The sequence below is a fragment of the Maylandia zebra genome, linkage group LG8 (genome assembly GCF_041146795.1).
Source record: "Maylandia zebra isolate NMK-2024a linkage group LG8, Mzebra_GT3a, whole genome shotgun sequence".
NCBI classification, from domain to species: domain Eukaryota; kingdom Metazoa; phylum Chordata; class Actinopteri; order Cichliformes; family Cichlidae; genus Maylandia; species Maylandia zebra.
In genome coordinates, this window is record NC_135174.1 from 19,126,167 (window position 1) to 19,152,066 (window position 25,900).

The 25,900-nt window shown below is 43.4% G+C and overlaps 1 protein-coding gene across 6 annotated transcripts; it reads left to right on the forward strand.

The window, feature by feature from the left end:
* The first annotated feature begins 47 nt into the window (after window positions 1–47).
* On the forward strand, window positions 48–24,943 carry kat6b (K(lysine) acetyltransferase 6B). Of its 6 annotated transcripts, none has more exons than XM_076887551.1 (17): window positions 48–333; window positions 2,623–3,485; window positions 7,526–7,634; window positions 9,520–9,635; window positions 9,855–9,936; window positions 10,438–10,567; window positions 12,014–12,975; window positions 14,095–14,216; window positions 15,483–15,604; window positions 15,735–15,876; window positions 16,008–16,169; window positions 16,556–16,649; window positions 18,162–18,393; window positions 18,663–18,822; window positions 19,247–19,516; window positions 20,319–20,610; window positions 20,744–24,943. In XM_076887551.1, the coding sequence occupies exons 2-17, from the start codon at window positions 2,868–2,870 to the stop codon at window positions 23,542–23,544; spliced, it is 6,414 nt and encodes a 2,137-aa protein (XP_076743666.1). In that variant the 5' UTR covers window positions 48–333; window positions 2,623–2,867; the 3' UTR covers window positions 23,545–24,943. The 6 variants fall into 6 exon arrangements, with proteins under 6 accessions (XP_076743666.1, XP_076743670.1, XP_004561338.3 ...); XM_076887555.1 differs by having other exon boundaries at window positions 50–333; window positions 12,014–12,069; XM_004561281.6 differs by lacking the exon at window positions 48–333 and adding an exon at window positions 1,733–1,876.
* Window positions 24,944–25,900: the final 957 nt, after the last annotated feature.

Genomic DNA, 25,900 nt, shown 5'->3' on the forward strand with positions numbered 1-25,900 from the left:
TGAGAGGGGAGGAAAAAAAAAAGTGAAATTGACAATATCATTGTAGGAGCGCACTAAAGGGGCGACGGTCCGCTCCACTACACTGAAGTAGGGATGTCTACAGTGGAAGAAGAAGAAGGGGGAGGGTACCACTTTGTCACAGGCTGCTATGTAGATTAACCTTTCAATTAGTTGTTATCAGGTCCTCTCCATGTCTCGGCGCAAGCTTTTCAGCCTTCGTTTCAGGACATCAAATCCCGCAAAATCGCTCGGATATGTCGCGTCGCATTTTATCCTTCGACGTTTTCCCCGATAATGAAGAGGACTATCCGAGGGGGGGAAAAACTTGAAGAGGTAAAACTACCAGCAAATATTTACGGTAGCCTGTGCCCTCTCTCTCTCCCTCTCTCCCTCACGCTCTCCCTCTCTCGCTCCCTCTTTCTTTTCTTTTTTTACCTCTTTCCTACTAGTTATATGTTCATCCTTGCATGAAACTTGCCGTTAATTTGTTGTGCCTTCTCGCCCACGGCGGCGTCTGATTAGAGATCGGTTCTGTGCAGCCTATAACATCTTAACAGTGGTGGTGGTGAGTGTGTAAGGGGGGGTGGAGAAAGAAAAATACTGCGAAAAATCAAAAAGGAGGCTTGTGTATCATTTCTAATATATATATGTGTATAGCTTAGGTGTGAAATGTGAGGTGAAGCTGAGAGATGGGGAGCACTACTTGAAGCGAAAGAACTAGCGATACATAATTGAGAAGCGGTGATGAAGGAGCCACTCTCCCGGCAGCCGTGTTAACTTGTATTCCCTACTGAACATCTTTACTCCCCCCTCACATCCCTCTCTCCCGCCTCCAGGGCTCACTATTTGTCCTCATTGGAGATATTTGATAGTTAATGGTGATAAAGAGGTCATGCCATCGTTGCACGGCGCAACACGGGACGTTAATATAATTTTGCTGGCGGATGTGGAGCGAGCGCAAAACCTACTTTTTTTTTTTTAACATAACGCGTAACGGAATATATATTTATCTTCCCCCCTCTCAATTTAATAGTTTAAATGTTAAATATCGGGAGAATGACGGCTCCTCTCGGGGAAATTATAAAAAAGGGGAGGAAGATAAAGAGAGAAGGAGGCAGGGACGGAGGAGGGGAGAAGGCGATAGCATGCATTTATGCCTGCAGGAGTCTTGCATATGCTACCTGGAATTATTTAAAAATAAATAAATAAATAAATAGAGATATGTGTGCCACTTTAAACCAGTAGTGAGGGCCTTTGCAGGTTTTATGCAAACAAATGATAGATTTAACAAACAGCCAATTAAAGTCTAAAACGATCCAAATCACTTTCAAGTGTAACCAACTGTTTCAAGGAGGGAATCGGAGTAAAGGTGGGCCGGTGTTAAACGCTTTGTAAATGAGGTTAAATATTCGTCTCATTTAATTGCAACTTACTATTTAATGCCTGATATAGTGTATTTATAACTTAATAATAACCCTTCGCTACGTATGGAGCCGCAAGTTCAGATGTAACGCGTGCTGGAGGTGAATGATATCAATTCGTCACTGTAGGCACCTTAAGAGGCGGGTCAATTGAGTGAAGTGACAGATCATACAGCCAGTGCCGTGCCTCTTAGAGTGAGCTCATACATAAAGATTGACATGTGCTTTATCAAACCAGAAATCGGATCTTGTCTTTACAGCCAATATTGAAGTTGCTAGGGAGGGCACATTAGTGTAGGTAAGCTTTAATGAGACTCCATTGGATTGTAATCAGCGTCATGTCGGATTCATGTAAACTACAACATTGTAACAAAATGGCGACTGTTTAGGTGACATCAGTAATGCTGGCAACGCTGTCATTTATCTGCTCAACTCGGCGGAGCGCAAACTCTTCGGTGTGTTAACGTAGTTTTTTTTGTCTTACCACCGCTTTCTTCCGTCGTCAAACGGCTCGGTGGCGACTGCGGACGTGCCCCGAAGCGCCTGTCAGCAGCTGTCAGGAAGTGAGCATTGATTATTACGTGTGTCATTAAAGCTCGCGCTGATCAGTTTCGTCGCCGCGGACGTGGAGCTGTCAAAAAAAGTCTCGTGCGGACAACTAACGGTTAAACTTTTACGTATGATTTCCTCTTTTTGACTGTAATATGTGTGTTTTTAGCCAGTTTGTGTGTGATATTTACGTGCAGCAGAAATAAATGTTAACTCCTAAGGTTGCCTCTGTTTTTTTCCAAATGCGAAAGGGACTCTGAAACCGAAAATGTGTTTCTTTCGAGGTGACTGTGTACACTTTCCCAGAAGTCGGTAGAAGTTTCTAGCTGCCTGTCATAGTGTGAAAACTTACTACTTTTAGAAGAAGGGAAAAAAAGAGTCTCTTTTGAAATGGACATCTGGTTTGGTGTGTGGATTATAGTGTCAGACTATGGATTAAGTCACTCTGATTTCTTTAGCAGCCATGACAGCGCCTGCATCTGTTTTTATCCATCTGTTTCTCATGTTTTAGCACATCTTAAAAAGTCCTGCATTCCTCTGGCTTAGCTTTCATACCCGATGTGCCATCAGATAGTTTACAGAATGTGAATAAGGAGAAATAAAAGGTGATCTGACTATTTGTTGTTTTTTCTTTTTTCTGTTTTTCTTTTAGATTTAATCTGGAATTTTAATAAACTCAGCTCCTGGTCAGCTGGTGACTACCATTGTGGAATTTACTAGTGCCAACTTTTGTTGAAGTTCAATGTGAGATACCCAGGATTGAGAAGAAATAGTGAGCGGATGCGGTTGTGGAACATAACTTCTTGATCTTACTAAGGATGTGGATGTACCCAGTTTTCAGCAGCAGAAAGGGGGAATCTTTATGGATCTCATTTTTGTGAGGCTAATTGTTCAACCATGGTAAAACTTGCAAACCCTCTTTACACTGAGTGGATTCTTGAAGCAATACAGAAAATCAAAAGGCAAAAGCAGAGGCCCTCAGAGGAGAGAATTTGCCATGCGGTGGCAACGTCACATGGACTGGACAAGAAGACCGTCCTTGAGCAGTTGGAATTAAGTGTTCACGATGGCTCTATCCTCAAGGTTACAAATAAAGGAAGCGCCTCCTACAAGGACCCAGGACATCCCGGAAGAGTTGGATCAATCTTGCCTGCAAATGCACCTGTGCCATCGAAGGAATCTATATGGAATTCGAGCGATCTGCGCCATATTGATTGGAATAAAATGCTTAGGAGGGCCATCGAAGGCCTGGATGATACCCATGGCTCCTCGCTAAAGAACATCGAGAGGTATCTGAGGAACCAGGATGACCTCTCAGACATTGTTGATAACCCCGCTTTCCGGCAGAGGTTGCGGCTGGCTGCTAAGCGAGCAGTTAACACTGGCAGGTTGTCAAAAAATGGTCCGAGGTATAAGCTCAGCCATGGAAGCGTAGAGGGAAGGAGCTCCAGGTGTCCAAGTGCTTCCACCTTGGTCCTGTCATCTGTGACACTCCTCCCCCACGAGCGAGACCAGGTACACACTCCTCGGCCTCTGCATTGTTACTCCTTCTTGATCTTACTTCAGTCGTGTTGATTCATGTGTCATTCTGAGCTTTTCTTTGCCTAATGCTGCTGTTAACCCAAAAGGAGACATTCCTAAAAGTAGAAACATATTCCTGCTGTTGTTGATGTCTTATTGTTTTTGATCTTCTTGTCAAGCTCTGACATGTGCCACAGCTTTTTTTGGGTTCTTCAGCAGTGGCATTTATTTGAAACCTTCAGCAGTTGGGAAGGTTGAAAGTTCAGGCCACTTAAGAGTAGGACTTTTATGATTGTTGTCTTAATCTTTGGGACTTAAAGCTGGGCAGGTCTGAAACAACGCCATCTAGAGTGCGTCCCTTTGGGATTGTGTTGCTGTTGGTCTCCATAATAAGAGAGCTTGGATAATCAGAAAGTCATGCTGACTGTGTGGTAGGCAGTCTGCTGTAGGCTTCCCACAGGTTATGTAACTCTAGCCTAATGACCTTAAAGGATGTGGCTGGCGTTCTTGTGAGTTGGTGAACAAAATTATGATAGATTATTGGTAATTTGCACGTGAATGAGCATGTGTTGAGAAAGTAAGACTGAATATTCTCCCGACTGCATGCAGCTGTTATGAACTTGGTGCAAACTGAGATGCCCCAGAGAGGAAATAACACCATATAAACAAACTTTCGACATCCACAGGGTGGTTTATAGTTTGCAGAGATTGTGTCTTTGTTACTGGTGTTTAACAATAACACACGCTGCTGACAAATGTCTGCAAGATGACAGCACTTTTGTTCTTGCTTTGCAATTTTAAGACACTGTCAAAGAGTGGGAAGAGTGCTTGATGGAAAATGGTTTTCACTGCGTGACCTAAAGTGCAGTGTGTAGTCATCTAGTTAGTGTGTTGTCAAGGCTTTTTGCATATCATGTGTTGAGGCTTATCAAGATGAAATGCGGTCTAGTTTATGCACAAGTTATGCAGCTGAAGTAGCAAGCAGCATCAGGCTATAGAGATGTCACTCTGCTCTTCACCAGTTTCACAGTGAATAATCAGGAAGCGACACCTTGATACTGCAGCCACAACTGTGACTGTGTCTGTGGTGAGGCCAAAAGTGAAACTGAGAAGTGTTTAGAGACACAGTGTCCTGCAGTGGTTCTCATAGCTGAGGAAGGCCTGCTGTTTTCCATTTGGAACATTTCAACCTATTGCTCGCGGCCTGATGACATCACCTCGCCGGGTCCAGGTTTGCTGTTCACTTCAAAGGATGAGACAGCTCTGCCTGCTCAGTAGTTGAGTGTGTGTGCTGAGAATAAGAGATACTTTGAGGTAAAAAAGAGCAGTCTTGGTTTAGAGTTTATTAGATTCTGAAGAGACTCTGGCAGGAACAAAGGCAAGGAATGAGAGTTTTTTTCCTGCTGTGTTATGCAACCACTTGAGCTCTCTCTCTCTTTCTCTCTACCAGCACTGTTCTAATAGGACCCCACCCCCTCACTCAGGACAGCCTGCTCTTTTGAAGCAGCATAATTTCCTGTAATGTACTTAATTTAGAATCCCCAAGTAAATCATCAGCATCTCTTCAGCTGCGTTTCTTTCTTTCTTTCTTTATTTTGCATTTTTCTCTTGTACAGATTTCAAATTGCTATTGGTTTTTAATCACCAGACACAAGAATATTCCTAATGGAAATTAATCCAGCCTTCATAGCTGAGTCAGTGGAGACTGTGTTATGGAGCCTTATTAAGACTTATTATTTTAAACAACTTCACATCACTGTGCTTGGAGCATTTCATCAGCGGCGTACACAGGTTGCACATTAGCACTGTCATTATCAGTCTTTATCGCTTTAGCGGAAATCATATTTATAGTTGTCTGTTAACCTATAATGAAAGTGTCACACAGTGCACTTCGTGTACCTAAACAACAAGGCATAACCCAAAGTATTCCTAACACCAAGGCTCTGTTCTCAAATCCTGTTGTCTGCATCTGTTAGCAGTGATAATACAGACTTTGTTGATCGGTGATCAAGGACGACTGCTAATGTTTTTCCCCTTTTGTCTGCTTGAAGCAAGTCTCAATTCAACTTTGATGAAGCCTTAGCTGGCAGATTTTGCACAGTTGAGTTAACAAAACACAGGGCTTTAAAAGCAACAACATTTTGGAAATGACAGAAAATTAAGCAAAACGTCCACAACAAGTTCTAAAAATTCAGCTTTTGCCTTTACACCAGAGATATTCATTATAACATTTTGTTCTTATAGGTGACCTGTAATGGTAATTTCAGCTCTATATTTTAATTCTTGGACTGTACTACAGTAGTTTTGCGTTGTTTATGCGTTGATAATAATCTTTATTTATATTATATCGACTCTAATAAGCCATTTTCTATCTGTCTTTTGCCCCCTTCACACCAGCTTTTTTCTGATTGGTTGCCCGTCAGAAGCAGAAGGTTTGAACAGCATATAAGGTTATCCACCCTCTGTGACTCTGCTCCTGATTGTTTGTTGATCTTATTGTTATTTTGTCCCTTTTGCGTACAAAAATCATTGAGATCATTATGTGCATTTGGACTGTGAAGGCAATGTTGTCTGCCCTTCTTGAACTTGCTGCCTTTTGTCTGGGTGAGATGTGTTTTATTGTGAGTTATCATCACATATATCAAAAATCACCAGTTACCTCCGAGCCACAGTGTTAAATCATACAGGTGTAGAGTCATCACAAAGCTCATCACATAGATTTTTTTGTGGTTTTATGTCCATAATCACAGCTGTGTGAGCAGCAGTCTGCTTCTAATGCCAGCCCGCTTTCAAATATTGACCTGGCAGGTTGGAAAATAGAGTAATCATTGATGTGGCAGTAAACTGCTTCCCCTCGCCGTAGCAAGTAATTGATACAGCCAGGAACAATGACCAGATTGCCATTGCATCCTTGCTTCACTTTCCCTCTGGGGTTCATTTGGAGTGGAGTGACGGGTTGAAGGGATGCTGCTGTTTTTGTGTTTTGTTGACGAATGGAAAAGGAAAAACAACACCTCCCCCGATTCAAATGAGGGTCAGAGGGAGGTCAGTGCCAGCAGAAATTTGAAAGATGCAAATTGGGTTATGGTCAGGATGATGATCTGCGTCATAGAAACCAGGAACTAATTATGGCCATCCCTAGAGGGCCCTCCAAGGCTCCAGTCAATTGGTGAGGCCTTAGTGTGTAAACTGATGATGAGGTGGGTTATTTACGGTCACACCCTGCGAGTGTTATTTTCCGTTAAGAACTTCCTCTCGAGCTGAGAAGGAAACCGCAGTTTGTTTGTTGCTTCTGTAAGAGGCTTTTATGTATGATCTCACATTTAAAGGGAGACTTGTGAAAGCCATACTGCAGCCATCTCAGTTAAGTCTGGTCTTGATTTCAGCCTAAGATTCATTAGACTTTGACTGGCTTTGTATGAAGTAATGACACAAAGTCTTCCCAGCTCTCGCGCTCTCTCTGAAGTCGGCCTCTCTTCATTCTGAGTGATCAATGGGGAAATCCTCTTAAACCTTGAGCTCATATTTTACTTCTTCTGAACTTAACCGTAAGCCCTTAAATGAGCGTTTGTTCTGAGACTTGCAACATTTACTGTGGATCATGGCAGTAACAATGAGAGCATGTTTTATTATTGAGGTAATTTGATTACATGCTGGTTAATCCTTTCAGACTGGAGTGCAAGCTTTAAGAATTGGATTAAGCCCTTAAACTATGATTACTAAGATCACTTACCCATTCAGATGTAATGGATAAAAGAGGTGGATCTCAGATGCAGCATATCTCTGAGGATAAGATTCATTTATTATTCATTTCTAGTCTGTGAGAACTCCACTCTTTTATTTTTTTCCCATTCTCTAAGCTGCTTCTTCCCGCTGATATTTTCATGGGAGTTTCATTGAATCCGCACTTTTCATGTTAACCAGCAATACATGAATAGTTATCTCAAAATCTGGATCAAAGATTTCAGCGCTGCACACACAGTCTGTCATTCTGTCCCTTAATCAGTTTGTCTTTGCTTGTGTTCCCACACCAGCTCCGGGTCGACCCCATCCCAATATGCAGTTTCTGTCTCGGAACGAAAGAGTCAAATCGGGACAAGCAGCCAGAAGAGCTGCTGTCCTGTGCAGACTGTGGGAGCAGTGGTAAGTCACCTTGTGTAACGCTTCACTTTACTGCATGTTCCCACGAGCCATAACATACTGTAAACAAGACTAAACTGCTGGTATGTTAGCTCAGAAGCAACAGTGTCAGCGTATATGTGGACATAGGTCAGAAATGTGGTTAAAATCTCTGCACTGGCGTATAACATGATGTCATATTTATGCTATATGTATGAAATGTTGTGTTTGAAATGTTGTGCAAACTAAGCTAGATTTCTATCATCAGTCAAACATTTTGCACATTTAATGGTGTTAAAATTCACAGTTTAGTATGTGCCTGTGTTTTCGTATCACGACTCAGTAGTGCTCGATGTTTTCAAAAACATGTTCTTGCATTATTTTGGCATATTATCAGTATCCCAACAAAAACATAAACATCTTCTTTTCAGTAACGCTCCTTTGTGATACATTAACTTGTTTATTTCTCAAGTATAATAAATCCTACTTGACCTAAATTTACCATTTAAAGGCAGCGGTGTCAGTTTTGGCTGCAGAATAGTGCAGAATTACCACTTTCTGTCTGTGTGTGTGAGTGACTCTTTCTCCTTCTTTCTTGTCAACACTGAATACACAGCCAATCCTATTTGAATAAACTTTATTACCTGGGTGTTTGCGCTTACAGTGAGCTTTTACATTGTGGCAGGTTGATTGACCCATAGCGTGCGAGCAGGTTCTGGCCGTGGAGGAAGGCCAATTAAAATGTGTAAAGCAAGTTAACACATTGTACAAGATCAATAAAAAAAGACACACACACACTGTGTACTCAGCTTTAAAGGGCTAACCCTCCTACCATGTTGTACCTGATACACAGAACAACTGTTGAGCAGTCAAAACCTAATGGGTAGAAGTCACGCTCCAAGAGTGTGAATATATAGACATAAATAGATTATTCGGGGGTAGAGTGGGGCATTAAGCAGACACATTGCCTGATATAAACTAATTACATCAGCAGTATTAAAGAAATGCCAACAAATTTCTGTCATCTCACAGTGTTCAGTATATATTCAAGTCATCCAACCTTGGCGGTAGCAGTTTTCTGCATCGGTTAGGCAGATTTCATATTCTTTCACCATATTTTTCTCGTCCCTTTAAGGGATTTATTGGAAGAACAATCTGCAAATTGAGTGGCTGGAGGGATCCAAATTACTTGCAAGCCTCAGAAGGGCAGATGCTCCAAGTGACCATTACAATCTGAAATCACCCAAGTCATTTTCGCTCACTTCAAATTATTTTATAGAGCCACTCCAGTTATAGCAGATCAAAGATCAACCTTTCCCCGCTGCAGATTGTTGGCATTTCCTTTAGTGTTCTTTTGTTCCAGACAAAACTGCTAACCCCCCATAAAATTACCTCTGCCTAGGAGTCATTTATGTTTGAACAATTATTTTAAATGCCGTAAGGAATTGTTCTCCTGGTGACATTTTTATAGCTCAAATTTGACTAAGTAGCGTCGAGGTGGTTTTCATTAACCACTCGTAGTGTACACAAATTGTGCTCTCACTGTAAAACAGCTGTTTTACAACCATGAGAGGGAGCCGGGTGAGAGAAGAGGCAAGCTTTTACATGACTTTCATGGATCAGCTTCCATTAGAATGAGTGCTGCTACTGTTTCTGCCTCATTAAGATCAAATTATCTGTAATTAGTGGCTCAGATGTTTGATCATACTGTTTTTAGACACAACTTGTGCCAGGAGGAAAAGTGTTGTGGACATACAGGCACAGGCCCAGCATTGTTTTTTAGTGATGTAATATGTTAATGTTTAACCTGACTGTGTTGACAAATGAAAAACCTTGTCTCTGGCTCGGTGACAGCGCCAGCGGTGGTAAAATGTCCTGTGCTAATATGCATTTTTTATTGCTCCTAAAGGACATCCATCATGTCTGAAGTTTTCCACTGAATTAACCTCAAATGTGAAGAGATTACGGTGGCAGTGTATTGAATGCAAAACCTGCAGCTCCTGTCGAATACAGGGGAAAAACGCTGTGAGTATTACACATGCATCTTAACACACACCATTTTCAGTGTTGTTGGCTTGAAGGTAGATCCCATTTTGTGCATCCCTGAGGATTTGTTGAGATTTGTAAAGCCTCTCTTGTGCACAATTGGGCTTATTTTTCAAAAAAAGAAAGACTTTAAATGACGGGGGTGTTACATGTATGCAACTGGGACATCCTTTACACATGCCTGCTGTTCCCTTTCAGGATGAGATGCTGTTCTGCGATTCATGTGATCGGGGCTTTCACATGGAATGCTGCGATCCGCCGCTTTCAAGAATGCCAAAAGGTGAGGTGTTTATACTGTCTGGCTTCTCTGTTTTCCCCCCTCTGCTGTCAATTCAAAGCCTTTTCTTCACAGAAGGCCGTTTGGGGCTGTCACTCAGCACACAGAGAAGCAGCGGTGGCTTATTAGGAGCTTTGCATGCATATCAAATTATTCCAGCTTCCCTGGGGAGATTTGCTATCTCTGGATTACAGTACTGACCCTACATTGAGGCTTGTAATGATGGTGCACGTACTGTAGTAGGATATTTGGCAGGCAATTCATACGAGTCACATAGCTGAGCTCAACAAGCTGACGCAAAGTCTATTTTTCCAAACGGAGAACTGACCCAATGTTTTTCTTATGGATTTTCGCTTTGTGCTGAGTAATTGATTGTCATTGTGAGCTGGTGGGAATCTCGCCAGCTCTTCCTATTAAAGGAAATGTTTCAAATGAATGTACTGTATGTCCTCTGAATTGATGAACCCACCCAAACGGTACTCTCTCTGTTTGGACACCCTCCAGGAACCTGGATCTGCCAAGTCTGCAGGCCGAAGGAGAACGGGAAGAAACTGCTGCACAAGAAAGCCGATCAGATCAAACGTCGATATGCAAAGCCAATCGGAAGGCCCAGAAATAAGCTCAAACAAAGAATGTAAGTGTGCTGTAATCTAACTAACAGCAGTTACATTATACTCAAGGTTAATTGTTTGGTGTAATAATAGTGCATCTGCTGGTAAGATCTCAATACATGGCAACATTTCTGTAGAGAAGTCAAATTGCCATTTTTATAGTAAACGATCCATGGTCCTTTGCAAACATGCATGCATTACAGTTTATAGCTTGACTCTGGTTTAAGTTCCTGACCTGATTAACTATAAATTTAAACATAAGCTATAATACATTTAGCCTCCACAGAGAATAAGAACACCCAAAAATGGAAAACAAATACAGATCACTTCTATGCATTACATAGAATTAATATTGGTAAATTCACGTGTAAACAGCACTTAAGTGTTGTTATTGGATAAAGGAGATCCGTAGACTTTATATATATATATATATATATATAGCCTTTATAAAAGATGGTCGTTGCTACCAAGTCTTGTTTTTCTAATAGCCAGCGGGAGGAGACTCATCTACTCAAAAATGACCTTTCTGCACCCTTGTTCTGTGACCTCTGGAACCACTTTCCTAATGAATTTGTGGTTTCTGTCATACTAAGTACAACATAGTTGAAGTTATTTTTGTAAATAATGCTCGTGATTAGTGTCAAAAAGGAGAACAAACCTGAGTATGCTTTAAGGTAGGGCTACCTTAGAACTGATGGCTCACTTCCCCTATGAGCGTCTGCTCACAGTGATGGCTGACATGTGTGTGGCTACTTCCATCTTTTTAAACAGTCTATAGCTGGACGGTGTGTTCGCTCTGGGCTGTAGCAAGCCCCTTAAAACTACAGAAGGTTTAGTATTTTCACTCTCTTGTGTATTCAGGCAAGATGTGCAGATGTATTTTATATCTTGATTTGAAAATATATCTTGATATAAAAATGTTTAAAAAAGTGAATGTAAGATGATTTGTGCAGCCCCTCTATCATTACAATATTTCTATTTAAATGCTATTTTCAGTCAGTAGCAGTGCTAATAATAGTTTGAATGCCCTTTATTGATGCCGCGTGGGGGCATTTCTGCTGTATGTTACAGCAACAACAGTAACAGTTAAATTATATAGATGGTTATACAGGTTATAATTATATAAACAGACATTTTTATGTGTGAAAATGAATAGATGTCCACAACTTACATCATGCTGTGAGCATTTTATTCATCCTGTGCCTGGGAATATGAGCTCCTGGTGTCAGGGTAGAGAAAACAAAAATTATTGTGTCTAACTAAGAATCTCGCAGATAACTCTGAACAGGAAATATGAAGCAAGACTTTAGGCTTTGTATAAATATTACTGTTAACGACATTACATTTCTGAGAATGATTTGTGCCTCAAAACGTTAATGACATAATTACACGTCTGAGTTGATGTTTTTGGTTACATTCATGTGTCAGCAGTGAGATCTACATTTACTTTGCTGTTCTTGTCCCGGCAGGTCTGTAACCAGTGGTGACGGCTCCATGGTAGCACTGGGAGGAAGGGGGTCACCTGGTAGGGGTCAAAAGATTACCGTCTGTTCCACACCTTCATCTGGTCATGCTGCATCTGTGAAGGACGCCCGAGACAGATTTGCTGTTGCAGACCCTTGTTGTGCGGTCGACGCCACCCAATTCACCACTTCCACTCCCTCCACCACTCCCCTCCTCACGCCCACCTCCACCCCAGCTACACTCACTGTTAACAAGAAAATTAAAGGGCTTATCGATGGGCTTTCGAAATTCTTTACTCCTTCCCCCGTGGGCCGTCACATGCGAGCTGTAGCCATAGAGTCGCCCGCCAAACAGTTAAGCTCTAGAGAAAAGGGTCCACCCAAACTGTCCAAGCCACCAGAGCTGTTTGCCTTTGCTGCTGATGCCTCTCAAAAGATAACCCCCTCATCCTCTGCACTTCCTCCTGCTTCCACATTGCCCGGACTTAGCCCCCCCTCGCAGGTGTCCAGCAGCTCCACTTCTGCTAACTCTCCCCAGAGCTCTTCCAGCCAGTCTAGTGTTCCTTCCCTGAGTAGTCTCTGCAATAGCAGCCAACTTAAGGGACTTTTTGACGGACTCTCTCACATTTTTACTACTCAGGGACAGTCACGGAAAAAGCGACTACCTTCCTATGCGCCACCTAAGCCCCTGCCCCATAAGCAGTACTCCCCCCATACGTCCAAAACGGGGCCCCAGCGCCTTGGAAAGAGCGAGTTTAATAAAAATAGGTTAGACTCCACAACTGCTGGGCCAGGCCGACCCAGAGGACACCCGTTTAAGATGGTCAGTCATTTCAAACGTAACCCTTTCTTTAAAAAGCGCAGGACACTAGGCAGGCTGAGGTATAAAGGGAGCCCTCAGAAGGGAGCCCTCTCACCAGGAAAGGGAGACTTGACTGACGGAAGAATTAAGCCTGAGAATAATCATGGTAAGCAAGGCTCGAAATTCCAACCAAGACCTGCGTCTCCACACCTCTAAGCTTCTTCTTTATTTTTTACTTTCATTTTTTAAAAGCTTGACACTCGCAGTTATTTTTTTCCAGACTAGAGCTTATCTTTTCTTTGAGAAGGCACCCTCAGCACTCTAACAGACTACTAATCTTCCTCCTAATTTAAATTCTTTTAGTTTATTAACACAATTTCGTTGCGTTTTGACTTGACTGCGGAGTATACGTGGCTTCCATCCTCTCGCCCGTTGGCTTTTGTCATAGTGCATGGCCCACTAACTCCCTCATGTTGCTCCTTGCTCTGTCTTCGACCGTCTGCAGTAGTGCGCCCATTGTGATCACTACCTAGTAGAGACTGTAGTCCCATCGCCCTCTTCCTCATCCCACCCTCACTCTTGAAATCACTGTCTCCTCTCAACCTCACTTCCAGCGGTCATTACGAACCAGTGATTCACCCACCCAAGCTGACTCAGAGCTGACATGATGATTATGGCCTAAGTGCAGTAACCCTTACATTTCACTGTCTTCAGGAGTGAAGTCACAGCTTAAAAAAAAAAGAAAGACATGTAGGGGGAAAAAAACCAAACGGATGTATGTTTCAAGAAGTTCTAAACAATATCCCGCACAAACACTCGTTACTCCTCCAGCACATTTCCATAAATATGTTAATGATGCATCACTTCCACTTGTAATGGGTTTTTGTTTTGGTGGTTAAGTCATGGTGTTGCTGTCTTTCATAAAATTACTGCCTGCTTTCCAGCATCAGTTGCTTTTCATGTCGACACTCGCTCCCTTCACTGCATCTGCTTCTTAATTCATGGGAAACTGTCTTGGTGGATGACTAAGCACATGAAAGCGGTTACGCAATTAGAGTGATTTAGTTTCACTTCATTACATTAGGGATTTTCATATAAACATGCAAAGATGATACATTATGAAATTCCTCTGAGACACAGCCTCAGACAGGCTCAGCAGCAGTGCTCACAGTATAAGCACATTTGCATAGAATGCATTTATGAGATTATTCCACGGCTGCTTCAAACGGGGCGCTGTTGATGTGCCGCCTGATGTGTTGATGTCGCGCTATTGTTCCTCTAACAGGCCACAACGGGGAGCTGCACGTGAAGCAGGAGACCCAGGCAGACTTTGCGGCCATGTCCAGAGACCACGTCACAGAGGAGGACATCGAGACCTTCACACGAATCCAGGAACTCGCTGCTCAGGTAGGAAAACGCTATAAATCTTTTGCTCATTTTACGTGCTTGCAAGAAAACTGAAAGGAGAACCAAAGTGGGATTATATACACAAAGAAGGTCTTTCAGTGATAATATGTCATGTCAGTTTTATTCAGCTCTCTTGAGTATATTGTAATATAAAAGGAGCCAACTTCTAATCCAATTGTGTTCATTGCCTAATTGGTAAACTCTTGCCAATAAAAAAGCTAAATACAAGCCAAGAATACATGAAACAATAACCCATGTAAAAGAAAGTCTTCTTTTTGACTTTTTTGTGTCATTTTGCACTTCTTGGAGGTGAACATTTGTCAGCATTTTTAGACTAACACTTCAGACATACAAGCCTAGAGACCCTCCGGAAAAGTGTATTTCCTGACCGGTTTGGGAGTTATTAATTAAGGTTGCTGGCAGTGTCCATATGAAATCGGTTGCAAAGAGGGTGCTGCACCAAAGGCTCCTTGCATGTTTTGGTTGCTAGCAGGTTGCCCATAGTTTGCATGGAAGAAAGTGACTTGTCTACCCTTCACTTTCCGAGCTGTAAGGAAACTTGTGCAATGCTAACTGGAGAACGTTCACCCTAAAAACTGCACCTTTTGAAATGTGTTGGCTGTAACAGTAAAACACCACTGTCCGGTCTGTAGGCCCGTGCAGCAGGGCATAACTGAGCAGGCTAACAAAACATTCGTATAGGTTAAATTCTCCGCCTTCTTCAGACTGTTTATCTTTGACTGAGGGTACAATTTGGCCTCAGTCAAACTGTTTGTCTTTCCACAGAACATTTTGTTTTTCTAAGACCCTGAAGCATGACTCTGGAGTTTCACTCTTAATTTAAACAGATAGATATACTATACGTCTGGAATGCATGGGTCTTAATAAGCAAAAAAGCTTATTTCACTAATACTTACAAATTTAAAAGGTACTAACTTTGGTTAAAAAGATCAAGGGCTCAAATATAACATAGTTTGTTTATAGACTCAGAAAACCATATAGACATCAGAAATGCTGAGTAAAAATAGTCATTTGAAAGAAAAAAAAAAGAAACGGAAACCACTGGCTCAATCGGTAACTGGGGTGTCAGCATGGTAAAGCTTATCTTATTTGTGCGACTGATTTTGGGCAGATGTATCTTTCATTTCTCACGAGAACCATGAACCACAATCTCGTCTCGACAGAGTTCTTGACACGAGGAACTGTAATGCTGAATTATCTGGGTCACTATATTTATCAGTGTGTCTTTGTTAAATCTTTTTACAGAGAACCGGATCTCGTTCATCACTGATGAACACAGACTCCGTTCGATGCCCCGCTGTCATTGAATTTGGGAAGTATGAGATCCAGACCTGGTACTCATCACCTTACCCACCTGAATATTCAAGGTAAGTAATATTTTTTGCACCAGATAATGCCAATTTCTTTTGTTGCTGGTGCCGAGTTTATTTCAGTGTCCTGTTATAAAGCCTCTCATGCTGAAGTACAAACCTCAGCTCTCGTTTTTGTCTTCACCAGATTACAAAAGCTTTATATATGCGAGTTCTGTCTGAAGTACATGAGAAGCAAAAACATCCTCCAGAGACACACAAAGAAGTGTGGCTGGTTCCACCCGCCAGCCAATGAAATCTACAGAAAGGACAACCTCTCCGTATTTGAGGTCAGCTTCCCTTTACAGCAATAAAGCAATAACTGTATGCTGCATGAGATCCCACTGAATGGGCTCTGGGAGGGTGGGGGAATGGGAACTGTTTGAACAGTGTCCTCTTGCTCTTTTTATTCCGTGTTTAGGTTGATGGAAATGTCAGCAAACTATTCTGCCAAAACCTCTGCCTGTTAGCCAAGCTTTTCCTGGATCACAAGACCTTGTATTATGATGTGGAGCCTTTCCTCTTCTACATACTTACAAAGAATGATGAGAAAGGCTGTCATCTTGTGGGCTATTTCTCCAAGGTAAGAATTACGGAGTGATTTTATGGGAAATGAAGGAATACCGCACATCATTTGTGAATGCTGATACTGAGACCTCACAGTAGTTTGTCTATTTAGTGATGTGGATTTAACTTCCTCACAGTGGTTCAAATGTGGGGAAATTTTCTGCTTTCTCAGTTTTAGATGACCGTAAATTGATCATCTTGGAATATCTAATGTTATAAAAATTCAAATGTCAGTTGCAGCCGTAATTCTCACACGGCGATACTTTTTAGTGAAACATCTCGGTTTGTGTATTTGATGTGCATGTGCATGTGCACAGCTTTAGACAAGGACAATGGCAGGTGCAGTAAATTGCCAGCTTCAGCAGAGCTCTGACATACTTGATCTGTTTCTCCTTCCCCCAGGAAAAGCTTTGCCAGCAGAAGTACAATGTCTCCTGCATAATGATCATGCCTCAGTACCAAAGGCAAGGATTTGGAAGGTTCCTTATTGATTTCAGTAAGTTCCTTAATGCCTTTTTAGACCACCACACTTGGTTTTTATTATTGGTCTTTACAAACAGTTTCAGATTAAAGGCAGAGTTTTGTAGCTTATGGCAAGGTGCTGTTATTTTGTTAAGGCTTTTCAAGGGTGTCTAATCAAGAGCATTCATGTACAGTGCTTAGGCAATCACAGAAGATTAGGAGTGGGAAACATAACATTCTGGCTGCAGTATTAATTTGATGGCCAGTAGTTTTCACCTAAGCATTGCCTGAAGAGCCCCCCCCCCCCACACAGACACACACACACACACACCAAATTCTCTCTCCTTGACTTCTGATGAGCCGTGGATGCTGGTTTTTTGTTTTAAGTCTAGTAAATGCAACACATACAATATTTAAAGCCCACAGTCCACTTATGAAAACAGTTGCTGCCTTGAGTGGATTTTTGTGTTTAGGCAGGCATTTTTTTGTCATTATAGGCATTTTATTATTTTTCAAGGGTTGTCTCCGTGCCGACCGTGGAAGACAAGGAAAAAAAGGAGCGAGTGCAGGGGTGGGCAGGCGGTAATGGAGCATTTGATTTCCTGTTCACTTTGGGAACCATTGAGACAGAGATGCGAGAGGATCTGTGATATTGAGAGTGTGCTGATAACAAAGACAGGGATTAAGGGAGATTGAACACAGCTGAGTTCTGAGCTCTTTGAAGGCTTTATTGGAAAATGTAGCTTTGGAGCTGGAAGTTGTTTAGATTAAGATTTTCTGTTATATTGGATTGTATTAGAGGAACACTTTGTCTCAGGTAGCTCTCACAGCAGAGCATTAGTGTGTGTAAAGCGTTCTCTTTCAAATCATACTTCACAGGTCTCAGAGTAGCGCTTTTGTTTTGCTTTATTAATGATAATATACTTGTGAAATGACACAAAATGAAAAACGACTTTTTCAATTAACTTATTGGAATATTCATCTCTAAGTGTATTTATCACAAGCTGCTGTTCTTAGCTTTAGTAATGAATATTGTCATGATTACTGGAATATTATGTGTTCCCTGTTTTGTGATTAGGTTAGCTTGTTTGGTTCTCAGTAGTGGGTGCACATTAAAAGGCATTAATTAATTTCATGCCGCTCATAATGGATGACCCTTGACAGGGCTGCTATAAAACTAATTACACACAGATCCATATTAGTATTTTTTCCTTGTGCGTTATCTCTCCTAAGTGCAGTCTCCTGTGAGCAATGACATCCAGCTGCTTCTCTGTTTCGCTCTGTCGCTTTGTTTCCTCTTTCAACCTCCTTTGTTGCCCTTGCTGGCATGTGTCATACCTTCTGACGGAGGTTGAAGGAGTGGAAAGCTTCTCTCCCTTTTGCACTATTTGAAGGTGAATCCCAACTAGGGTTTGGCGTCACATCTTTACATGAATACAGAGGGAAGGGGGGAGGCGCAGGGATTGGATTACAATCCGAAATAACCCAGCCGCTGCCTGCAGCTCGACTAAAGCATTTTGTTTTTGTTTGAATCGTGTCTTTTTAGGTTACCTTCTCACCAGGCAAGAAGGACAAGCTGGATCCCCAGAGAAGCCGCTGTCAGATCTGGGTCGCTTATCCTACCTGGCATATTGGAAAAGTGTCATACTGGAGCACCTTTATAAGCACCCAGATAAACACATCAGTGTTAAAGGAATAAGCAGGGCCACTGGGATGTGTCCACATGACATCGCCGCTACTCTCCAGCAGCTTGGCATGATTGACAGACAGGATGGCAGGTCAGTTTCAGAGCCACAGTCTCCTTCAACTTGCGCTGCCGCTGCTGCTTCTGCTGTCTGACTTATCCAGGCCAGCGGGTATTTTTAACAGCATATCCATTAATGCCGCCGAATATTGACAGAAGTAAGTCAGGTTAAGCACCCCCAAGGACACGAAGCACCTGCTGCCCCAATGAGCGCTACTTTAACGCTCGTATTTAACCACACTTCACCCTCTGTTACCTTTTGTTATGGATGTAGAGTAATGTGCTTTCCTCTTCGCGAAATAGGATCGTGCTGATCAGAAGGGAACGACTGATTCAGCGACACATGGAGAAGCTCAGGGCGAACCCACGTCAGATCGAGGTGGATCCAGACGCCCTGCGTTGGACACCTTCCACCACTCTGAACGCTGTCCTGTCTGAGGAGGAGAGGGAAGCAGAGATGGATGTAGGTTCCTTTGTTCAAGAAACACTAGTTATTTGTTTCTGCTTGCCTGCAATGCTGTTAGTAAATGTTTGTTTGATTAGCTTGGGAGTTCAAATAGAGGCCATTAATGGGAAAGGCATTCTCACTGTCAGCAGGCATCTAATGTTGTGCAAAATTGCTCTAAATCAGTTCACTGCATAATTGATAGTACTGAATATTCCATGAAATGCAATCTTTCCACGGTCGCTTAACAGGAACGTTTCCTTCATGACGGGCAGACATCCAATCATGACGCTGCTCTTATTATCAGGAGAAACCTGCAGTGATTCATTTGTCATGATGTTAATTCCAATCTCTTGCTTTCCCATTAGCGTCGTTGCTCAGATGTTGGATCCGTGCGTGCGCCTTTCCCAGAGATAATGCATCTTGTCTTTTTAATTACCAGGCTGAGCGGCTGAAGGAGCAGGCCAGTTGCTGGGAGAAGGAGGAGAGAGAGGGCTACATGATGACTCACAGTAGTAGGCAACCTCTCACGAAGGTCCACTGTAAGGTTCCCTACAGGACCTACGAACGAAGGCCCGCACCGCCCTGGACCAGGCGCATCCAGCTGACTGAGGAAGTGAGCGATGAGGAAGCTGACGACGATGACGACGACTCAGATGGCTCACCACCCATCTTGACAAAAGCCCATGCAATGCTTGCAGCCAAGAGAAAGGTGACTGTCAGTGTTTGTGTGTGCCACTGTGGAGTTTGCTTCTAGGACAAAGTGGGATTGAGTGTATGTCTAGATGTTTTCCTTCATTAAAGAGCATGTTGTGGTTGAGATGGAAAGGTTTGATAAATATTCATGAATTCAGTGTAGGGTTCAGTGGCTTCCTCCTGTCATCTCGAGCCTCCCTGTGTGCCTGCAGCTGTAGATAATAGATTGTGTTTTCACTGCTGGTGTCGAGACTGTGCAGGCTAAACCTTGTACTATTGTCAGTGGTCATGGTTAATTTACTGCCCTCCACTGTGCTCCTCACATCTGTTCCGTCTATATGGCACTGCCCCCTTGTGCTGGAGATAATATTACAACTGGCTGCATGATGTCAGGGGAGACCTTTTCAACTAAAACACTATGGAAACCAGAAAAGAATGACAGTGGTTGATGGGGTTTATTTGGTGCATTAGTTACTGTATTCATTTCGCATTTTTCTTATGAAGGATTTCGGAGGGAAGAGCGGTTACAGTCTGAGGCAGTCGGTGGGAAACAACTGGAGAATGTAAAATATAGACTGTGGTTTCTGCTTACTCTGCCTTTCTCATTTGTGGGTTTCCACACCAGCCTGCATTGCTCAAACATTTAGTCTTGAGCTGTGGTTTTAACATTTTGCATTTAGCACAGAATCCTGTATGGGTTTAAAAGCTGTACCATCATGGAGGTCATCCACTACTGCCCCACTTTCCAGCATTAACAAAAACCAATCTGCTTTGATTGAGGTTTGTTTTCATTGGTTCTTCTCATGTTTGTATTTCAGAGAACCCTGGTTCTGAAGAAGAGAGGGCGTAAAAGAAAGCGGATAAACAGCAGCGTAACGACAGAAACCATCTCAGAGACGACAGAGGTGCTGAACGAGCCATTCGACAACTCGGAGGATGAGCGTCCCATGCCCCTTCTGGAGCGCACTTTTAGAGTCGGTGAGATGGATGAAGAAGATGAGGAGGAGGCACACAAGGACAAGACACCAGCTGCACCGATAAAACGACGAAGAGGTCGCCCAAGGCTGGAGAAAAATGTGCAAAAAGACAATCTCGAACACTGGAATGAAGGTACTTGAGCTATGACTGCTGTTTACAAAAAACCAAAAAACAACTAAACTTTATATTTCTTATGTTATTTCTCTACACTTCTATGCCTATGTCATGGCAAACCAGTAAAGTGTTGCATTGTTTTGATCTGTAGGAGCTGATCTTCTCTCTAAGAGACCCAGCAAACCCCGTCCAGTGAAACGGAAGAAAGGCTGGCCCAAAGGAGTGAAACGTGGACCTCCTAAATGGAAGCTAAAGAACGAAAGAAAGATGGGCTTTAAGCTGAACCTCTACACACCCCCTGAAACTCCAATGGAGGCAGAGCAGCACCACATTCATACTGAGGAAGCAAAGGATGGGCCGCACCAGGATGGCGTCCATGTCGATGAGGGCAGCAAGGCAGGCAGAGGCTCGGCAAGTCCCAATATAATGCTGGACAGGTTCCCCTCTGAGCCCCCAAGTCCTGCTGACCATGGCTCCCACAAGTCGAGCTCTCCAGAAGCATCACCGGTAGCTTCTCTGGTGTGCTCCCCAGCTGCCTCTCCTGGCGCAGTGTCCCCAAGGCAAGTTGATGCAGCTGATTCACCAGAACCACCTGAAGATGACCAGCAGGAGGTCCAACATGAGCAGAAATCCCCAGCCAAAGATGTAGTGCACAGCACAGAGGGTGCTGTATCGCTAGAGAATGAGAATGAGGAAAATGAGGAGGGCGAGCAAAGAGCCCAAATAGAGGATCAGGATGCAGATGATGAAGATGACCGCCACAGCAAGACAGCAGGGCCAGAGAATAATACAGAAGACCTGGAAGAGAGTTCAAAAGACTTACCCAAATGCATGCCAACTTTTTTAGATGCAAAAGAAGACAATGACTCTGAGTTGAGTCAGCAGGTTTCTACAGTACTCTGTAGTGAAGCGGAACCAGCTACTGCTACAGAAAGCATCCAGGATAGTGCGCCGGCAGAACCATCAGAAGCACCTGAAGCAGCAGCAGTCACTTCAAAAGCAGCTGTAGACTCTGATAATCCTGCAGACTCTGAGTCAGAGGAAGAGAGTTTGCATAGTCCTTGTCCAGAACACCACCTGCCTCTTCCGCCTGCAGAGAGGCCAATACTCAATCCCATGCTGAGGGAGGATCCCCCAGTCTGCACAGAGATTGACTCAGAGACAGCCCAAGCTGTTCAGTCCCTGACGCAGGAGACCGAGCGGGAGAATGTTTTCCAGGACTGCGTGGAGAGCCAGGAGCCCTGCAGGAACCTGCAAACGTATGCCCATGTGAGCCAGAGCCCCCAGATCACCTCGCTGGACGACTGTCCTCAGTCAGATCACAGCAGCCCCCTTTCCTCTGCGCACTCCCATCCCAGCCAATCAGTACGCTCAGTTAACAGCCCAGCTGTCTCCATCCTGGACAGTGGCTACACGCAGATCAGCCCTGACCACAGTGCCATCTCAGTGCCGTCGCTCCATAATATGGAGACAAGTCCCATGATGGATGTACCGTCGGTGTCGGATCACTCGCAGCAGGTGGTGGACAGTGGCTTCAGCGATCTGGGCAGCATTGAGAGTACGACAGAGAACTACGAGAACCCCAGCAGCTACGACTCCACCATGGGCCAGAACAGCTGCTCATACGGCAGCATCCCCCCTAGCGGCCTGCCCCAGAGCAGCTGCGCCGTGAGCCAACAAATGGCTGCCGTTAACCCTGGCAGCTGCGGGATGATCCAGCAGAACAGCCTGAGCTCACCGCCGCACTGCAACGTCAAGTCACCGCAGGGCTGCGTCGTGGTTGAGAGGCCTCCGAGCAACAGCCAGCACAACCAGCACAGTCAACACAGCCAGCGCAGCCAACACAATCAACACACCTCCCACAGCAGGCACGGCCCACACAATCAGCACACCCAACACAATCAGCACGGTCCACACAATCAGCTTACCCAGCACACTCAACACAATCCCCACAACCAGCATAGCCACCACCACAATCATCACCTGCAGCACAATCAGCTCAGCCAGCACAATCCGCATGCTCAGCATAGCCTTCACAATCAGCACGGTCAGCACAGCCAGCAGCAGTCTATGACTCAGTGCGCCATACCCACCAATTTCGCCACCACCATGCAGCTGGCAGACATCCCTGAATCTGGCAACCCAAACTTTACCCTCTATGAGAGGATCAACCACCAGGGGGAGTATGGCAGCGGGCACTATTCTCAGTCCTCTGGCCTTAGTCTCGCCAAATTGCAACAATTTACCAACACATTCATAGAGCACCCTCACTCGCTGCCTTTCAACCACTCGGCCTCACACCCCATCACATCATACGCCAACACCCCCTCATTATCATCGCAGCACTCTAGCCTGGTATCCTTGTCCCAGACGCCACATCGAGTCCCCAACCCACAGGTGCAGGCCACCGTGACCCCGTCCCCGAATCTCAGCTCACCGCCACCCATGATGCTACAGCGCAACATGGGCATCCCGCACTCGCAGCGGATCCAGCCTCAGATGGCCTCCAAAAATCACATCTCTGCACGCTCCAAGTCGGCCTCGCTGTCGCACCACCAGCAGCAGATGTACCCCCGGCCGCCACAGGCTGTCGCCATGCAGGCGCCATCCAGGACGCTGACCGCCATGCCACGCATGAACATGAGCATGAACATCATGCCGGCACCAGCCTACAACGTCAACTCCATGAACATGCCCTCCCTCAACGCCATGAACGGCTACAGCATGAGCCAGCCCATGATGAACAGTGGCTACCATGGCAACCATGCCTATATGAACCAGTCACCCCAGTACTCTATGCAGATGGGCATGATGGGAACACAGCCATACCCCCAGCAGCCCATGCAGGCTCCACCACATGGCAACATGGTGTACACTCCAGCTGGGCACCATGGCTACATGGACACAGGCATATCCAAGCAGTCCCTGAAAGGGCCTTTCATCAGGCGGTAACTGTCCGCAGGACTGAGCTGCTTCTCCTCGTGTGCATTTTGCTGTTAAAAGATGCACTGATTTGGCCTTTTCCCTTTTTTCTTTATTTCTTTTTGTGTGTGTGTGTGTGTGTGTGTGTGTGTGTGTGTGTGTGTGTGTCTTCATTTTTCCTTTTTTTTTTTTTTTTTTTTTTTTTTCTTCTTGTTGTTATTGTTAATGACTTATTAGAAAAACCAGCAGAAGCAGCAGCACTTGGAAAGAATGCAAAAAATTTCATCAGTGAGTAAACTTTGAAGTTAATGTTTGAAAAGTATTTTTTGTTCCTCCAGATGGGAAGCCTTACATCATTATGATGAAAATCTATTTAATTAGTGTTAGTGTCTCTGATGTGTCTTTAGACCAGGCGGGTTCAGAGCTCACAGGTAGAGATTTCATCAGTGGTCTTGTGTAGCAGCCTCAAATGAAGCCATTTAACGTGCCTGCTACAGGTGGAGATAGTGGCTGTTTGAACCTGTTCAGTGTACCTGTCTAACAGTGCTGACAGTTAGTTTGTACTATACTCATGCCTTTGTATATTTAAATTATTGTACTTATTTTGTAAAGTGACAACTAGCATGCTTCAGTCTCTGTTAGTGACAGTGCATTGAGTAGTACTGTACAAGTGTTGTGCTTAATAGCAAGCCATTTTAAAAATATCTGGCCTTTACTAGGTTTCCCTCTATGGGGAGAAAGATGAAAAACTATATTTTGTTAATTCTAATAATGTAAAAAAAAAAATATGTAAACTTAGTCTTGTTTTCTGTTTGGTTTGAGAGGTTTTATTGCTATGTATGTATAATTCTGAAGTCTTTTGTAACAGATCTCCTTGAGGCAGCTTTCTGTTTAATAAAGCAGACTGATTTCTGTCAAAGTAACAAAGCATATCTCAGTGTTTTTACCCTGAAAAATTCTAAAACATTTCGAAATGTCCAGAAGTGTGGCAGAATTTAAAAAAAAAAAGAACTAAATGATTATAATGATGAATAACAGTAAAGAAAATATAAATTTAGTCCAAAGTCGATATTTTACATAATGCCTTTAAAGCTACGTTTTCATTCCATCTGTAGATTTGTTTTCTATCTTTATAAAATGTTGGATTTATATTTTACCGAAGTGTAGAAGAATAGATCCTGTGAATAGACCAAACTAAGCTAATGGATTGCATGTAAAACGCAACTTGTACTTGTGTTTTTGTTTATATTGCTCTTTTGTAATCTTTCTACCTGTACAGAGTTGCTGGTAAGAACGGGGGGAAATACCTGGCTATGTGCACACAAATCGGACAGAATGACATTCTTGTATTTATGACTTTTCTCCTTTTTGTCAGTCACTTAAAATGCTGTACATTTTAGCATAAGAATAAATTATGATTGACCATGTACTTCACTGTTCCCCTTTTAATTTCAAAACATGCGTGTCGCAGAACCCAGCGGTAGATTTTGAAGGGTTGTGATAATCCAGGCAGGTGTTTTTTCCTGGAGATTTGCTAGGACGAGGCTGAGGCTTAACTTGATTTGCACTCAAAATACTTATGAGTCGGGCTTTAATAGACCTGATCCTCGAGTAGGACATTTATTCAGTGATCTGAGAGCCAACTTGGATTTCTCACTATGATTTGCAGTTTGGTTTGAGACTGTCCCTGATATATAGTCATGTGAAAAACTCAAGTGCACCGCGTGATTCATTTGCTTGTACAACCACCTTCAGCAGCAATAACGTGACGTAATCATTCTCTATTTGACTTTATCAGTCGCTCACATCTTTGTGAGGGACTTTTGGCCCACTGTTCTTCAGTTCACTGAGGTTTGCAGCTGTCTTAAACTCCCATCACAGCATTTCAATCAGGTTGAGGTCTGGACTTTGACTTGAACATTGCAACACCTTAATTATTTTCCTTCTTAGTCATTCTTTTGGAGACTTGCTGCTGTGTTCTGGATCATTGCCCTATTGCATGATATGTTTTGGGCCAAGCTTTAGTGGCTGACCTGATGGCCTCATATTTGACTTGAGAACATTTTGATATACACAGTTCATACATAGTTGAATCAATGGTTGCAAGGTGTCCCGGTCCTGTGGCTACAGAAACAGCCCAAATCATGACCTCTCCACCGCCGTGCTTCACATTTAACATGAGGTGTTTGTGCTGATATGCTGTGTTTGGTTTTCTCCAAATATGTTTCTGTGCATTATGACCAAACATCCCCACTTTGCTCTTGTCTGTTCCAGTGTTTTTAGAAAGTTTTAGTCTTTTTCTAACTAAACTGTCAAGACCTTTGACATTTAACATGCTAATGGATTCCTGCAGAGTCTGAGATCTAGCTCTTCGAGGTTTTTGTTT